The 19,446-nt window shown below is 41.9% G+C and overlaps 1 protein-coding gene across 1 annotated transcript in view; it reads right to left on the minus strand.

Annotated features, from left to right (window-relative positions):
* Nucleotides 1–19,446, minus strand: part of KIAA1210 (KIAA1210 ortholog) — a 120,505-nt gene that overhangs the window by 54,798 nt on the left and 46,261 nt on the right. Inside the window, exons 2-3 of the mRNA XM_019667838.1 lie at nt 10,353–10,423; nt 4,114–4,282 (exon numbers count right to left, since the gene is read on the minus strand). Of these exons, the coding sequence (XP_019523383.1) occupies nt 4,114–4,282; nt 10,353–10,423 (240 nt within the window). The remainder of the gene's footprint in view (nt 1–4,113; nt 4,283–10,352; nt 10,424–19,446) is intronic.

Genomic DNA, 19,446 nt, shown 5'->3' on the forward strand with positions numbered 1-19,446 from the left:
AGAGTCTTAGATATGACACCAAAAGCTTAAGAGATAAATAAATAAATAATAGATAAATGGATTTCGTTAAAACTAAAAACTTGTGCTTCAAAGGATACTAGCAAGAAGTGAAAAGACAACCTACATAATGGGAGAAAATATTTTCAAATTGTACATCTAATAAGAAACTTGTATCTAAAATACATAAGAAACTCCTATAATTCAATAATAAAAAGATAAATAATACAATTAAAAAATGGGTAAAGGATCTCAGTAAACATTTCTCCAAAGAAGATATACAAATAGCCAACAACACATGAAAAGTTTCTCAACAACATCGTTAGTCAGTGGGAAAATACAAATCCAAACCATAATGAGATGCCACTTCATACCAACTAGAATGGCTAGAAACAAAAACTCAGATGATAACAAGTGTTGATAAGGTTGTTGAGAAATTGGAACTTCCATACACTGCTGGTGGGAATGTAAAATGTTACAATCACTTTGGAAAAGTCTGGTGTTTCCTCAAAATATTAAACATTAAATTACCATATGATCCAGCAACTCCACTCCTAGGTATATACCCAATACAAATAAAAACATATATCCCCACCCCCCAAACTTCTATACACATGTTCATAGCATTCTTCATAATAGCCAAAAGGTAGAAACAATTCAAATATCCGTCAACTGATGAATAGATAAAATGCGGTACATCCATGCATTGGAATACTATTCAGTAGTATAAAGAAATAAAGTACCAATACAGACTACAACATGGATGACCCTTGAAAACATGTTAAGAGAAATAAGCCAGTCACAAAAGTCCACATATTATATGGTTCCATTTATATGAAATCCAGAACAAGCAAATGTATAGAGGCAGAAAGTAGATAATCATCTAGGGGTGGAGTGGGAGTAGGGCGGAATGGGGATTGACTGTTACTCAATGGGTACAGGGTTTTTTTGCGGGAGGGATTGAAGTGTTTTAAACATAGATATAACAATTTTTAAAATTTCAAAATTTTTTTGCATTTATTATGAAATAATACATGTAGGTTGGTACTTTGAAAAACAACGGTAACTAGAGTAGCAACTCAGGCACTGTAGGGCCAGCACCCACCCTATCATTGTGAACCTGTCTAGTTGTGGGACATGCACATGGGTGTACCTATTTAATCATGACACTCTCTGGGTACAATCTGGTGTTATGAAGATTAAAATGGAACCCACGCTAAGGTGGCTTGTGGGCCAGCAAAAAAAGAGAAGAGGCAGATGTCTGTCATTTTGTACTAAACTTCTTCTCACCTTTTCCCTATAAATCTCTGCTACCCAGCAGCCCTGGCGGTGAAGGCTCTGCTTTAGTAAAAGAGCAGTCCAGCAGAAAATTAACCTGACTCTAGATAAACACTTAATGGGCCTCTACGACAGATGCAGCATTAAGAGAGAAATGTTTCTACACATCTCTACATATACACATTTGCTCATTATGCACACATACACTCTTTCATTCACTGCTTCTGTATGACCTGCTGCCTCACATCAGGCTTGGGACCAGTGTAACATATTTGACTACCTTGCCTCCCCTGTTTTGTGCAGAAAAATTGCAAGGAAATCTTAGGCTATGAGTTGACTTAGCAACTCTTGTCATTTCCAGGCTGTGCATCCACCAGAGTGCAGCTGTTTGATTGGCTCTCTAGTGCTAAGCCCTCCCTGATCAAAGCATTATGTTAGCACCAGATGTGGCCAAGCTTGTCAGAAACCAAACCTCCTGTCTACTGAACATATCTAATGCTTAATGATCTGCTCCCTAGAGGCAAAAAGAAGAAAACACATCCAAAACTCCAAACAAAAGCTTGGCCTTATTTAAAAAGCAATGAAACACATTACATCAGTATCCATTAGAAAATCAAATGGAGGAATAGAATTTGTTCATTTTATCAGATACAGCTTAATACAGTCTTGGAAATATTGGGTTGTTGGAAAAGTCGTGATGCATTTTTGCAACGAAAAACATAGAAAAAATACATCATGATTTTTCCGACAATTCAGTAGATACTAGCCCTGTTGTACAGTCCAGAGGAGGGCTGGCTATACGTTTTATTATGATTGATTGTTTCAATGGATAAAAAAAGCCAATCTCCCTTCCTAACTCCTGAGTAACATTCTCCAAGGATTTTCCCTGAGCACATTAAGAGACTGGAGTCAGGGGTGGTCTTCAGCTCTCTTATATTATACTGTTAATTAATTTATGCTCCTTGCAAAACAAAGACCTATCTTAGGTCCTTAGAAAAACACCCTTCCTCATATATGAAACTCTTTCACACACTCACACTCACTCTCTCCTTCCCTCTTTCCCCCACCCCTGTCAGAGAGGTGTACATGCATACACATTCTTAGTGTGGAGAGTGCATCAGATTAAATGGGCCATTTTGGAGAGGGAGGGGCAAGTCAAAAGGGAAAATGTATTTAGAACTTTAGTAGAGACAGCCCTTGCCAATTTGTAGAGATTACACAGAGTAAACCCACATGCGCCTCCCCACCTTACCCTGCAGTTTTTAGCAGGGCTATTCTTAGCCTTACTTAGAGCTACAAGGCAATGATCTATAATGGTATGATTTGTGAGGTATGAAACAAGTCACTCTGTCGAAAACCATCTCCCCACTAGCAAAGCTATCTGAAATTCCTCACATCAATGCATTCATTAAGGTCCTTCTTTTTATTTTATTTTATTTTTTAGTTTCAGGTGTACAAAACAATGTAATAGTTAGATATTTACACCCCTCACAAAGTGATAACCCCCCCAATCTACTACCCCTCTGACATCGAGTATAGCTGTTACAATTCCATTGACTATATATATATACACACACAGGGTGCCAAAAGTGCATATAATTTTAAGAAAAAAACTGTATTAAGATTGTAATAATATATACCAATAACAAAAGATGAATACAAATCATGTTTGACTTCTGCAACTACAAGAGGTGCTCAAAGTGGTTACCATCAGCGTCCAGACACTTCTGATTATGGCAAACTACTGCTTGAGCAATGTTGACCAAAGTGTCCACTTGTATACATTTTTTTGTCACCCCCGGTATATATATGGTATTTATACTTATATAGTCACGGGATGTGGAGTACAACATAGGGAACTAAGGTTCTTCTTAAGGAGACCTATGTGCTAACTGTTAATGGGAAGTATAACATGTTTGCGAACTGTCCCATCACCACCAACCAAAGCCTTGAGAAGATGGGTAGCAGCACATGTGGGCTCTGTGGGGAGTCCAGATAAGTTTGCAGTTTAAGGCCAAAAGAACAGGCCCAAGTGAAACTCCAAAGAGAGGGATGTAATCGATGCAGGAACAGCTGGGGGTACTGGGTGTCTGGATTGTGCACAATAGGATATGGCAATTGGGGCATCACTGGTGAAATCTTGAATAGGGGTGGCAGTGGTGGTTGAGAAACAGTCTTTTCCATCCCTTCCGTGACCAGTTGCAGTATTTCCCCCAGTCTTCTGGGAGGAATGGAGAAATGGATTTGGATTCTTTGCTTGTTTGTTTACTTGTTTGTTTTTACATGAACATGGTGATTTCATGCCTATGCCCCAAAGCAGCTAGATGGCTTCACTATCTGAGATGTCAATCACCCATACATAGATCTAGCTCCCCTTGCCCAGTAATCACAGATCTGTAGTCTGAGGGTCAGGCAAACAAACCAGGCCAAGCTTCCTGAAGATGTAGGCCATCCTTACCTTATGAAACAGAGGCCTCCAGCTCCTCACTAGTGGTAGACCCCATGTCTCAAGTTCTTGTAGCTGTAACATGGAATAGATCCCCCCCGGATCTATTGCCCCCTCTACCCAGTGATTTTGGGGAATGAGGTGTGCATTTGCCGTGTTCCAACCCACTGAGCTGTGCGGCCCAAATGACAAGCTTATACATGAGCACAGAGAAAACTCCCTAGGACATGGGTATATCAGCAATGGTTGCTGACCCAGCCCCCACAGGCAAGGAGACCAAGAGTCCCTGGGACCAAAGGTCCACTGGTGATTTGGCTGCTGAAGGGGGACCTGGATCTAGCTATCTCATTTGCCCAGTCCCCATCCCCCTCCACCACCACCTCAGAACTTACCTAGGCTCAGGTTGTTGACCTGCCTGAACCGGCTTCAGAGAAGAGATGTTAAAATTGCTGCTTGACACCCTTGGTTTCAGCCTCTTACCTCCCTGAGCATCTTCAGGCTCTTTTTTCTTCTTCTTGCCAAAAAATTTCTTAAATGCTTTAAATTTGGATTTCTTCTTTCCTGGATGTTGGGAATGAAATTGAGACAGAGTGTTATGGTGGAAGAGAAGACAGGAGAGGAAACAAGAGCTTTGTAACAGGAAGGCGGACGGTGATCCCAAGTGCCCTGCAGATCTTGTCCTGTGCCCCCAGGGACCACAGCACCATTCATTTGGTTTGCTCTCTTCTTAACTCAGTAACAAAGTGTCTGAGTTTCTGGTTGGAGCAGAAGCTCAGGCACCAGCTTATAGTCTTTGGGCAGCCTCTACTTGGGCCCAAATCACCAGGCATTCACTTTCCTTTCAATTTCAAATATTTTCTTAAAGATTTTATTGGGGAATTGGGGGAGGGAACAGACAAGCTGCTGTCCTTTTGTCCTTTAGTTTAGTTGCGGAGGACGCCGCTTCACTGGCCCATGTTGGTATTGTGATCACTGCGCTCTTCCTGGCTGAGGCAGATCGGTCACCGGCCATTGGACAGCCGCTCACACCGGCTGCTGGCTGCCGGCAGCGCACGCTGATTGCCGGCCACTCACGGTAGCTTAGGAAGCCCAGTGCAGCAGGGGCTGCAGCCTACGCCATCGCCAGTGACTCACGGTAGCCCAGCTCCAGGTCGAGCTGTTGTTCACCATCTTAGCCATAGAGGGAGCAGTGTCACTGGCACATTTGGGATCTGAACCGGCAGCCCTGCTGCTCAGAGCTCACACTCCCAAGCCAACTTTTAACCAATGAGCCACTCGGCCGGCCCCTCAATTTCAGCTAGTAACACACACTTCTTTCCTGGCCCTAAGAAGTTCATCTGTATGCAGCAATTATTGAGCCAACATAAGCACTTGGTACCCCCTGATTCCACTCCAGTGGCTGGAGTCATCAAAATCCACTTGGGGAACCAAACTTCCACATGTGGGATCCAAGTGATAGTTAGAACTGCCCAGGACTTCAGGACCCTTGGAAATCCATGTAGGAGTTGGTAATGCCCAGCCTGTGTGCTGAAAGTATGTAGACCCAAAGAATGAGTACCATCAGTTGGTGCCATCAGGGAAGACTTCCTTGAGGAAGAAATTTATGAGCAAAGAAGAGGGCTTGGAATCGGAAAGAAAAAAGGGCCTATAGGCAGGCCCCCTTTAGCTTCCCCTTTAGCAACTAGCAAATTACAAGGCATGCAGTAACACTCGAGGGACAGCTGGGTCCATTGACGGGTGCAGAATACCAATACAGTTTGTCACTTCCCGTAAATTAAGATCTCTATGTAGAGTCATCCTTAAGCATCTTATAATTTAAGCAATGGCCCTTATTGAGGTTGATATACATTGTAAATAATGCAGGTAAAGAGCTTAGCATAGTATCTGACATGTAGCAAATGCTAAAAAAATGTGAGCTAGTATTAGGGAATCAATAATTACTTGTTTATTAAGACCAGATTAAATTCTATCTGTAGAATTGATCTATCAATTATATTTTTCTATTTATAGATAAGGGGAAACAGCCCCATATCTATAACTCAACAGTGAACTCTAAAATATACATGACTAGAAGCAGAAGCCAGCATAGGGTGGGACAATGAAAAGACTATGGGACTGTTTGCTTGATAATTGCCGCTTAAATAATTTCAGTTTTGGATGACTTGGGCAATTTCTCATCTACTAGGATGTACCTATATAAGGTCATGGTTAGGACAAACCTGTTAATTCTACATAAAGATAGAAAGAATAAAACATGAAGATACAACAGAAAATCTATTTTCCCTAGTTCCTTTCTTTAATTTTTTCAGGAAAAAAAATAAACGAATCTCTCTGACAATAAATTAAAATATTTAAAATGATATTTGACCTCATAGAACTACTGTGAAGATTCAATGAGACAGTACTGAAAAATATGCAGTACACAGTAGCCTGGCTCTAAAATAATCTATATTCTGCTATCTGGCCTTCCCTCTTAATATCCCCACCCCCAAATGATTTCTAAAATCTATTAAATAGTGAGATTCTTATATAAAGTCTTCATTACCATACTATACTTATTATGATAATCAGTTTTTGCTGGAAAATATTTACCAACTGGATCTCTGGGGAAAATGTTAATATTTATAGTATTTGCCTAGTTTCTGTAGTGTAAATACATACTCCCACCATGATCAATCTCAACATACTAATATGACATTTGGGAAGAGATATGCGCAGTCTCCCAAGCCAAAGTGAGCCAGCTCCAACAACCCTAAATAATTCCTGCCCAGTGAGGATGAATTGGGCAGTGTCCTCCCACACACAGAAAGGAGCATGCTATATTTTAGCTTTTGTAGGCATTGCCATTTATCAAACAGAAGGAATAAAATTGATTGACTCTTGACAGGTGGATCTCCTTCTGGCCTTCTGAAAGGGGAACTTTGTGCTCAGCATTAGGAAACAGTGATTATTGCCCCTCTTGCTTCAAAATTCCAGAATGGAAAGGAGGAAGGCAAGGTTGGAGGATTTGCACTTGTAAACCTGCTTCTCATTAACTGGCAAAGACAGGGAAAAGAGAATCAGCAGCTAATAGCTCCATTTGTGACACAATCTATATACATTTAATAACTGAATCAAAACATGTCTAATAAACTTTTCAGGCTTAAAAACTAAATGTACCAACCATAACCATAAACATGAGCACAAAAAATGTGCACTAGTACATTTTTATGTTTCTAAATTAACAAAAATGACTATTGATTCTAGAGCTGTAACAGGTGCTAAAATTTAAATATGCATGCATTCCAATTTTTCCCCCATTTTCCATTTTTGCTGGGCAGCAACAACTTATTTTCCCATGAGGATTCAGATACCTTAAGCAGTGTATGTCTCTTTCAACCTTGGGCACCAGAAGGAAAAGAATGTTTCCATTGCCCCCTGTCGGATAGTCTGGGTATGGTGGTGGTATAGTTTTGTAGGTGGGGAGCTGGGGAGCACCAAGAGATGGTAACAACCACACTTGTTGGTTTGGCTGCTCATTGATCTAGGGCAGTGACTTGGAAGCTGGATACAGCCTTAGTGAGCAACCCGTTGGCAGAGAGCAAATGTCAGCTGCAAGAGTCCAAGTCATCAGCCTGCTCTGACTTAGGAGACCTCCCCATCCTCAACCACATCAGACCCCATGTATGGAGACGAGCCCTGGCAGTGAGCTACAAAGCTGGGAACTATCCACATGTTAGATTTGAAACCCTAATGGAATCCGAGACACTTGCCATATATTCAAGTGTATAAATGGCCTTTCAAGCTTTCTTTTGTGAAGGGGTACCTTTAAATTGCCAGCAGCTGAGGCCAGTATGGGCTGGTTTCAGAAGGTGCTGAAAGTGTAAAAGGTAGATAGACCTAGACAGCAGATTTGGGTCAAAACCCACATTTGTATCCAGCAATATTTATGTAAATCAGTTATACACTGGGTACCTTATGCCCCGCAGTAGTAGTCAGTGAGCTGACAGCTGACAGCTCACAGGTGTCTGGATTTCTCCTATAAAAAAGTCATTAATTTCCCTGTCCAAGCCCCAAAACTATGTATTCTCAAACAGGAAGTAGCTTTCAACATCCTCATCCAAGGAGAGCCTGCAAACGTATCACATGCCATTTGAAAACATTCCATGGAAGGCAGGATTTTCCCTCAGAGAAGAAACACTATTAAATCCAATGACAAAATCATTGCTTCTGGGTTGTATATTTGCTTAGCCACCATGTACACAGGCATCCCATCTGGGTTGAACTTAGTGAGCTTTAAAAATGCATTGAGGGCCGGCCGAGTGGCTCAGTTGGTTAAGAGCTCGCTCAAGAGTTTGAGCTCTGAGCAACAGCGGTTCGAGTCCAGCCCGAGCTGAGCAGCCACTGAGCTGCCAACAGGTGGCAGGATGGCTCAGCTAAAAAAAAAATGCATTGTATAATAGTGACTTTGTTCTCTTGCATTGCTGCTTGGAAAGAAAACATTTCTAACTGGCCTTTCTCCCCTTCAAACTTCCAACAGCCACCTTAATCCTCTGGCTACAATGACTAATGCTAAACATGTACCCAAATGTTTTCCAAAAAAATCTTGGAAACAGAGAAAAGGCATTTTCTTTCCTCCATTGTTCACACTGCACCATATTACCAACTTCTTCTGTAGGCATCTGGCTAGCTCATATCCAAAAAGATAGGTCAGTTGCTTAGGGCTTCCTGGTCATTCATTTATTTATTACCGTATTTGCCAGCGTATAAGACGACTGGGCGTATAAGACGACCCCCTAACATTTCCACTCAAAATACAGAGTTTGTTATATACTCGCCGTATAAGAGTACCCCCTCTTCCGCACACCTTCCACACACCAAATAAAAGGTAAAACAATATCAGATTTGATTTGGCCCACTGAAGTGCAAACAAGCGTATTGTATTTCGTGTCACCACATAACCGTTTTGGCGATGTTGAGCCACCATGTCTGCTACATGTTTTTCGAGTTCTGGCCAGTGTGGGGTGCCTCTTCTTAATGCACACTTACCCCTTGGCATACTCTTTAATGCTTTCTCATTTGATTTCCAGTCCCGAACCATCTTTTCTGTTACTCCATATTGTCTTGCAGCAGCACAATTATTATTTTCCTTAGCAAAGTTTATAACTTTCAGTTTAAAATTTGCATCATACTTCTTTCTTTTGGCTGGTGCCATGATAGGGATGATAGGGGTTTGACTGGTCGACATTTTCTATGCTGTACTGTACAATGGTGCAGTATTGTGGTTGGCTGTTGGCTGTATACAAAGCCTGATTTGATTGGTTCCTGCTCCCTGTTTGCCCGCCCTGTCACTATAGCAGTCTGGTCCACCCTTGCATCAGCATCTCCCTGGGACCTCACTAGTGCGCAAGTGCGAGCTCTTCAACATTCTAACAGGCACCATGATAGCGCAAAATCGCAAATCTTCAATGCATATGTAAAGAAATATATGGTAACCCGAATTTACCACACTCGCAAAATCGCACACAGCCGAGCATACACCCAGCAGCGCTGCTGATGCCTGAACGGTATGTGGAATGAAGTGGGCGGGCATCGGGAGGCCACTATGGCACGGGGCAAGCACTATGGGCAGTCTATCTGAAGTGTACCTGGCGTATAAGACGACCCCCCATTTGGAAGCATATTTTTCAGGGCCAAAAAATCGTCTTATACGCCGGCAAATACGGTAATTCATTTGTTAAACATTTTTCAGTGTCTAATCACTCTTTCTCTCTGAGACCCAATACTAAACAGTGGTGACACTGAGATGAAAACCCAAGCTGTGCCCTGAAGGATCCATGCACCAAACTCTGCATCCCCCACCCCACATCATCAGTAAAGTCAGGTCTCCAGGAAGCCACAGAAAGTTTCTCCTCTCTCTGTCGTTCCAGACCAAGTCTTCTGTCCTATACACTACTAAGAAAATTCAGCAAAAAGTGAAGACCAACCAAGTGCACTGTTAAATTCAGCTCTGTCTTTAAGTTCAATGTCTCATTTTACATCTTATGGTTCTTTCCCCACCTCCCACCTGCGTTTTTTGTGTCAATAGGGCATATCATTGTTTAGTGACTTTTGTGTCCCTTTTTATTATCCCACTCATGGTCACCTGTCACTCATAGGTGGCACCATAATTTAGGCACTAGATACACATATGAGTAAGTTTTGCAAAACCAAATTTTGTAAATTGAATCCTGTTTAACAGAAGCCTGTGGTGGCATCCTTAGTTTCTATCTCTTTTACTCCTCAAATTACAAATTTATCTGTTGGTTAGCTCTGGATTGATATCTAGAGTAAAACCTCAGTTGAATCTCTCAGATCATGGGCTGCTTTGATTTTTTTCCAATTAAGCAGAAATACTTCTCCTGCCTTGGCAAGTAGAACCTGGTAACCATCCCCAAAGAAAATTGCAGGGACTCTGATAAACCCTTTGACTATCAGAGTTGGGGATGAAAGAGAAGAGGTTAGAAGACTTAAAAGTAAATGTGGACTGAGTTTAATGTTATTAGAAATTTGATGTGAACTTTTTTGCTTGTGACTTGATACTCATTCCCAGGGTTGTTAAACACAGTAAACAAATCTAGTTCTAGTTATCGAGATTTTATTTTTTACTTACGTTTATCACTGGCCTCCAGAACTTCCAGACTACCAGAAGCTTCATTTAGTGACTCAGCCATAGTAAGATCACTAAAGTAAAATGTAGAGTGAAAAAGCAGATCATCAGTTGATATCCAGGGCATAACACAATCATTTTACCCTACCCTTATTCTTCAGTTAGATTTTTAATTATTCAAGAAAAGTATACAAAGGGAATTACCATTAGGATTGATTATCTTTCCTGAAAAAAAGACAATGATTCTATTTAAATGAAATGTCCAGAATAGGCAAATACATGGACACAGAAAAGTGTCTTACTTAGGGTTTGGGGGGTTAGGTTTTGTTTTTGTTTTTATTGAGTGGCAAAATACAGGGTTTCTTTTTGAGGTGATGAAAATTAAATGTGGTGATGGTTACACAAATCTTTGAATATATTAAAATGCATTGAATTGTATACTTTAAATGGAGGAATTGTATAGTATGTGAATTATATCTCCATAAAGCTGTTACTTTCCCCCCCCACTGCCGCCCCCAAAGAAAGACAAGTGTAGAAAACCTGATCTATTGCTTTGTGTTAGGGCCCATTAGTTTTGGAGGCCAGTTACTATTCATGGGTGCACCCAGGGAGACAAAATTGTTTCAATAAGCCATAAAGGAAAATACTAAGACATTTGACTACATAAAAATGTATAACTTTGGCCACAAAAAAAGTTAATAGTCAACAGAAGAATAACAAACTAGGAAACAATACTTGAAATAAATATATAGATAGAGGGGCCAATTTTCTTAATTTGTCAAGAGCACATACAAATCGATAAAAGACAAACAATTCAATATAAAAGGGGGCAAAGAACACAACAGTTTACAGAAAAAGAAATATAAATAGCTAATAACCACATAAAGAAAGGCTCACTGCCACTCATAATTAAAGAAATGTAAGTCGAGGGCCGGCCGAGTGGCGTGATGGTTAAGAACTGGCTTGGGTCGCCAGAGGGCCCTGGTTCGGATCCCACATATGAGGGCCAGTGACACTGCCCTCCACAGCTAAGATGCTGAACTACAGCTCAACCTGGAGCTGGGCTGCCATGAGTCACTGGCGATGGCATAGGCTGCAATGCGTTGCCATGGGCTACCGTGTAGCCAGCAGCCAGCATGAGTGGCCAGCAGCCAGCGTGAGCAGCCAGCAGCCAGCAGCCAGCGTGAGCGGCCAGCAGCCGCTGTGAGTGGCCGTCCAGAAGCCGGTGACTGATCTGCCTCACCCGGGAAGAGCGCAATGATGGTGCCAACTTGGGCCAGTGAAGCAATGTCCTCCACAACTAGACTGAAGAACCAAATGACAGAAACTTGTCTGTTACCCTTCCCCCAATTCCCAAGCACTGTTCCAATCCCCCCAGTTCCCCAACAAAAAACTTAAAAAAAAAAAGAAATGTAAGTCGAAATATCAAATTAACATTTTCACCTATCAGGTTGTCAAAAAAGTTTTAATTTTGATGATATTCCATTGCTAACAAGAATGGGGAAAATACACACTCTCATACATTATGGAGTGTGAATTGCTCTGTGAAGAGCAATTTTGCAGTATCAAAATTTAAAAAATACATATACCTTTTGATCCAGTAGTATCACTGCTAGAACTTTACACTGTAGATACATTCACACTTGTATACAAATATATACATGCAAGAATGTTTATCACAGCATTGTTTAAATAGCCAAAAATTAGAAACAACCAAAATGACCATCAAAAGTTAATTCTCTCATGACTCTGATTCTATGTCATGGGAGAATTATCTCTCCTTGTGCTCTTTTCCATTAATGCAGATAATCAATTAAGAGTCAACTGTAAATTTTCCATTCAATCTAGCCTTCTAGTAAAAACTAGGGATGATAACTCTAGGTAAGCATGTCAGTTGATAAACCTTCTAAATTAATGCTGACTGACATTTTTTATGGGAGTTTGGTGGGGGAATCTGACAGGCATGATAACCCAGAGAAATGGTGCTGTGTTCATACACAGCAGGTTCTGGAGCGCCCCCTGACCCCGTCCCTCAGGTCTTCTCTGCACCCAGACATAGTCAAGCTGACCTTGCTGTTTCATGGATGGGATCCAAGCCCATCGGTGCTGCTCTCTATAGCCATAAGCCCCTAATACATCTCTGGAGATAGAGAGGAGTGACCACAGGCTCTGAGGTTAAGGCAAACTTGAAAGTCACCCAGCAAGAGTGACTGAGGATTTGGAAAACAAAAGATTCCAAACCACAATGAGAGCTGACAGGGTCTTGGTGTCAAGATGGCTTCCGACTCTCACTGAGAAGTCCTGTGGTTCCCCACGGTGTGTGTTCTTTCTCGCTGCAATGAATAATAAACCCATCTTATTAAACAACTGGTGTGTTCCTGGTGGGCTTTGGTTGAAAGGTATTGACACTTTGTTCAAATCACTCAAACTCTATGAGCTTATATCACAATTCTTTCTGAAGATAACTTAGCCCCAGGCCCACACAATGCTCACTAGTATACACACACACACACACACACACACACACACACACACACACACACACATACACATTTCATCTGGAGATCTGGAAAAAACAAAGGGGTAGGGAAATTCAAAAGCCACTCAGAGGGAGAACAGAAACATTCCTTGGACTATCACTGGTGAGCTTCTGGACCATCTTAATAAATATAGCAGCACTCCCACCCCCTGCCACTAAGTAAGGCTTTTTAGACACTGGGGAAATAAACTATCTTTGAGCTTTAGAGAAGCTAGTGGAAAAGTAGGCTCTTTTCCAAAATACCAGGCCATAGCAGGATAACATTGTTCTTGACCTACCATTGTCAGAAGTAGAAGAAAGGGAAACAACAACCAAAGAGAAACTATGAAAGACTAAAGGGAGAACAAAGAAAGGAGGCTTCTTGGCGGCATCTAAATCCTTAGAGCACTAATAGAATCATTCCATTTAACTATCATTTCATTAACTAACTCTTGAGTTTAGACTGTCTCAAATTCTTTCTGGAATACTTGCCCTATTTCTCCCAACTGAATCCAAGGGTCCCGAGGATAGCACCACCATCAGCTGAGCTGTCTCCCCTTCTAAACAAATAAGCCCACAACCACAACAAAACACAAAAACCTCCCCTTGATTCAAAATCCTCTTTCTGTTACCACCCCATTTCTCTGCATCTCTCTATAACAAAATTCAAAAGAGTTATTTATACTTACTCTCATTATGTCTTCATTTCTTAGTCTCTTGAGCTCTTTCTAATCAGGCTTCCAAACTGAACAGCTTCCAAATCACTTTACCAAAACTGCTCTTGTTAAATCCAACCATCACTTACTTGACATCCTAGAAGCATCTGACACTCCCTCCTTTTGAATAATTGTATCACTTGCCTTTATTACAAACACTGACACTCCCCTAATTTTTCTCATTGGTTGTACCTTTTCAGTCTCCTTTTCTGGGTTTTTCTCCTCTCCCTGAATTTGAAACATTGTAGTACCTGGGAGCTCTGTCCTTGGCCCTCTTTTTTACCTAAAACCATTTCCTAGATCAGTGCCATTAGACAGAAATGTTACTGTGAGCCACAATTTCAAGCCACATATGTAATTGTTAATTTTCTAGGAGCCACATTTTAAAAAGCAAAAAGGAGTGGATGATGTTACTTTTAATAATTTTATTTAGCTCAATAGAACCAAAGTATTATAATTTTAACAGGAAATTATTATAAAAAATAATGTCAATAAGATATTTTCCATTTTTTTATATTGTCTTTGAAATTTGGTGTGTATTTTGCATGTGCATCACATCTCAATTTGGACTAGCCACATCTAAGGTGCTAAATAGACACATATGGTCAGTGGCTACCATATCCTAGATGATCTTACTCAGGCTTTAAATACTATCTCTACTCTCTGGGCTCCAAAATCTCTATCTAGACTGGATCTCTTCCCTAAACTCCATATTCATATAATCAACTGCCCAGCTACCATCTCCACCTCATAGTGCATATTGAACTCTTGGTTCCCCTCACACTCAGTCCTCCTCCAGTTTCCCTCATCTCAGGAAATGCCACGAACCAAATGCTCAGACTAAAATGTAAGAGTCATTGATTCCTTTCTTACCCTGCCATGTCACATCTAATCCAACAGTGAATCTTTTGACCCTTCCTTCAGCATATTTCTGTAATCTAACAACCAATTCTTACCTTATTTGAACTGCCATTATCTTGTTGCTGGATCACTGCCATAACTGGTCTCCCTGCTTCCATCTTTGCCTCCCTATTCTCCACAAAACTACCACATCAGTCACGTCAGCCCTCTGCTCAAACCCTCCCAGTGGCTTGCCTTCACATTCAGAGCAAGCTCCTTAACTTGGGCCTTACGTGATCTGGCCTCATACCCATGTCCCACTGACCACTGATTCGGCTACCCTCCTACTGTCTCCCTCCATGCCAGTCTCACTGGCCTTCTTACTAACCTCCAATACACCCCGCCCCTTTCAATCTCAGGGTCTTTGCATTTGCTGCTCTTTCTGCCTAAAGGACACTTTCCCCAGCTAGTTTCATGGTTGACTCCTTTGTAGCATTCAAGACAGCTCATATGTTAACTCCCAGAGAGGATCTCCATGATCATCCTAGTTAAAGCACTCCTAGTCTCTCTCCATTATATCATCCTTTATCAACACCTTCATGGCACTCATCACTACCTGAAAGTGTATTGTATAATATTTCATTACTGGTTTCTTGTCTGTTCCTCTACTAGAATGTAAATTCCATTAAGGGCAAAGATCTTGCTTATTTTGCTCATCACTGGATCTCCTAGAACCTAGAATGGTACCTGGCACATACCAGGAACTCAATAAATGTTGAATGAATACCTAAATTCAATAAAAGGGGAAGTAATATAAGAACGATCTTTGTGGTCAGCAATTTCTTAGAAGCAGAGGTATGCTATAAGAGGCAGAGGAAAACTTGTCCTAGGAGAAGAACCTCCTTTTTTCCCAACTTAGCAGGACTTGACTTCCCTCCCAGCAAGATGAGCCCCACCCCAAGCTTATTCACAAGTGCAGAACCAAGTACTCTTGGGACCCTCTTGCCCTTGGTCAATAGAGTCAATTCCCAGGTGTCACAGCTACGAGACCTCTGGATATGGAGCCCCACTCTGCTAGGCTAGGCCCTGACCCTCATGGGGGGAGTTTCAGGAACAGACACTCTGCTTCCTCCTACTTTACAGCCTCTACCAAAGGCAAAACCTCTTTCCCTTTGCCCTCAGGCTGATTGTAATAACCAGAGCTTTGCTTCTCAAGAATCTCCTCATAGAAGGATCATTGTATTGCTTTCATGTGTCTCATTATGGCCAACATAAGTTTAAAATTAATTTATTTCTTAATTATGCCAGGGCTCTTTAACAGTGGCCTTGGGGCTGCTTTCTCTGGTCTATAACTTTATTTATGATATTTAGTAATAAAACTACTGTCACGTCACTGGTATCTCAAAAAAAAGTTACAATGTTCTTTCCAAAATACCAATCTGACCATGAGCCTTCCCTGCTTAAATTAGTTCACCAACTTCCTGCTGCCTGCAGGATGAAAGCCAAGTTCTTAACACTTAAGGCCCTTCATAATCTGGTGTTTCCTGCCCTCCTCCATTCTACTAGCAGCCTACCCCCACTCACACCCCCATGTTCTGGTCTTCCAGCATCACTAGTCATTCTCTAAACACAACATGTTCTTTTGCATTCTCTGTGATCTGCACAGGCTGTCCACTTGGCCTGAAATACCACATCCCTAATCCTCCCATCCTTGAAATCCTACACATTCTTCAAGACCCAGCTCAAAGGTTACCATCCACGCTCCATTCTCTCAGCTCTTTGCACATGCCTCTGTCATAGCTGATATCACCTTAAAGACAGGGACCACATTTTGCTTATCTGGATATCACCAACACCTAGCCTGATACCAGGCACACAGAAGGTGCTCACTATATATTTTTATGATGGATAAATGCAAGAGTGGGAGAGAGGGTTGAAGTGACAAATAGGAGTCAGTGGGAAAAGTGGTCTTTTTTTTAAACATATGTATGGGAACACTTTGAGACACATTTTCAGTAAAAGAACCCTCTGCATGAAGTCCCATGAAAAAGCTGGCAAGCTGAGTAAGGAAAGAACAAATCATGTAGGTTTTTACCCAGTAAATGATGAGAAGCCTTCAGAAACACTTCCAAGGAGCATATTCATGTAATAGTGGTCATCAGGAAGTCTGGCCCAGCAAAGATATCAAGTTTCATTACCAGTCATTATTTAAATGCTTGCTTCTTGCTCTCTCTCGGCCACCCCCAGATGCTTAAGCCCCAGAGTTGACTTTTCCTTCTCAGACTATCTGACTTGAGGGCTGAACAAGTGCTCTAGGAGAGGGAGGGAGGGAGGGAGGGAGGGAGAGAGAGAGAGGGGGAGAGAGAGAGAGAGAGAGAGAGAGAGAGAGAGAGAGAGAGGCCTGTTTTTCAAGGTTGTTGAAAATTTTTAACCACAGTCTGGTTTAGGCTCAAGGATTCAGAAGTCTCTGCATAAAAGCTCTGCTGCCTTCCCAGAGTGGGGAATGCCAATGGAAAGCAGCTGTTCTCATTTTAAAAAAATAACCTGGGGGCTTCTGTTCAAGATGGTGGAGTAGGGAAACACTGCGATTACCTCCTTTCACAACCACATCAAAATTACAACTAATCTACAGAACAACCATCATTGAGAATTGCCTGAAATCTAGCTGAACAGAAGTCCTATAACCAAGGATATACAGAAGCAGTGACGTCAAGGCTGGTAGGAGGAGCAGAGACACCAAATGGGCTGGTCCCACACCACATATGGCAGTTAAAAATTGGGAGGGATATCTAAGATGTGGAGGTTCCTCCTGAGGAGTAAGGGGTCCCAGCCCCACACCAGAATCCCAGCCCAGTGCTGGGAAGAGGAGCCCCCATAACGTCTGGCTGTGAAAACCAGCAGAGATGGTGGCATAGTGAGATGGGGGGCTGCTGGAGTCCCAGGCATTCCTCTTTAAGGGTCCATGCATAGACTTACTCACTGGAGGACTCACTTGCTCTGAGCTTAGCACTTGTGCAGTGACTGAGGCGCACCAGGAGCATACAGGAATGGAATTGTCTAGCTCCAGGGTGAGGGCTGGAGACAAAAAGTGCTAGCAGAGACCAGTGTTCCTTTGTTGATCCTTCCCCCCACCCAGGCTATAGGCACCATATCTGAGTCTCCATCAACCTGGTTAATACCACCCTGCCCTGGTGATTCCCTGAGACCACCATGCCCTGCCTAACTTGAAGGCCCACCCAAGATGTTTCCAGTGGTTTTTCCATTCAAACAGCCTGTCTTGGCTCATGCTGCAGACTTTCCTAAAATATCTCAAAGGCTAACAAACCCCAAACAAGCAACATCTGGACTTGGCATGCCCCATACCTCTTGCTGAGCAGCCCCAAGCCCACCACTAGGGGCATCTGACTTCCGTTCCCACCTTAGCCTCTCCCAGGTACTTCCAAGCCCAGTAAAATTGGCAACCATCTGCACATCACTTTGTATCTCATACCAAGTGGTCCCAGGCAGGGCATAGGCAGTCATAAACAGTGACTGACCTTGACCTGCACTAGAGGCCCTCCCAAGAGGTCCCAGAATCAACACGCCCAGTGGCCAGAATCAGATCACACAGAGTACCACCCAACTACTTCTACAAATGACACACCCAAAAGCCAGACAGGGAAGGCACTAGAGCCCTGTCAAAGCAAATCCTGCTCTTTAAGGTGAGTCCCTGCACAATAGTTCCTCCACTGTAGTCACCACCAGTCCTCACAAGCAATCAGCCTGAGGGTCAATCTTCCCATTGATGTGCAAACAGCAACCAAGGCTCAACTACAATAGAAAGGAACGCACAACCCATACAAGGGACACACCTGCATCACCCAACTCAGGTGATAAGGAAAACTGTGCCACTGAACCCACAGGGCACCTACTACATAAGGCCACACTACTAATAAGACTGGGAGACATAGCTGCTTTACCTAATAAATAGAAACAAAAAAAGAGAGGCAGCAAAAATGAGGAGACAAAGAAACATGTCCCAAATTAAAGAACAGAACAAAGCTCTAGTTAAAGAACTAAACAAAATGGAGACAAGCAATTTACCAGAAACTGAGTTCAAAACACTGGTTATAAGGATGATCAATGAACTTAGGGTAAGAGTAGATGAACTCAGTGAGAACTTAACAACAAGATAGGATATATAAAAATGGAGATAGAGACCATTAAAAAGAACCAGTCATAAATGAAAAATATAATACCTGAAATGAAGAATACATTAGAGGGAATCAACAGTAGTTAAGATAAAGCAGAGGATCAAATCAATGATTTGGAAGACAAGATAGAAGAAAACACCCAATCAGAAAAGCAAAAAGAAAAATAATAAAAAAATGATAGTTTAAAGGGTCTCTGGGACAACATCATGCATATCAACATTCACATCATAGGGGTACCAGAAGGAGAAGAGAAAAAGCAAAGAATTGAAAACCTATTTCAAGAAATAATGATGGAAAACTTCCCTAACTTGGTGAAGGAAATAGGCATACAAGTCCAGGAAGCACAAAGCGTTCCAAACAAGATGAACCCAAAGAGGTGAACACCTAGACACACCAGAATTAAAATGCCGAAGGTTAAAGACAAAGAGAGAATCTTAAAAGCAACAAGAGAAAAGCAGTTGGTTACTTACAAAGAAGCTCCCATAAGACTGTCAGCTGATTTCTCAACAGAAACTTTGCAGATCAGAAGGGATTGGCAGGAAATATTCAGTGATAAAAAGCAAGGACCTACAACCAATATTACTCTACCCAGCAAAGTTATCATTTAGAATTCAAGGACAAAAAGCTTCCCAGATACGAAAAGCTAAAGGAGTTCATAACTACCAAACATTACAAGAAATGTTAAGGGGGATTTTTTTTTTAGCTGAGCCACCCTGCCACCTGTTGGCAGCTCAGTGGCTGCTCAGCTCGGGCCGGGACTCAAACCGCTGTTGCGCAGAGCTCAAACTCTTGAGCGAGCTCTTAACCAACTGAGCCACTTAGCCAGCCCA

Source organism: Hipposideros armiger, unplaced genomic scaffold (genome assembly GCF_001890085.2).
Source record: "Hipposideros armiger isolate ML-2016 unplaced genomic scaffold, ASM189008v1 scaffold_508, whole genome shotgun sequence".
NCBI classification, from domain to species: Eukaryota; Metazoa; Chordata; class Mammalia; order Chiroptera; family Hipposideridae; genus Hipposideros; species Hipposideros armiger.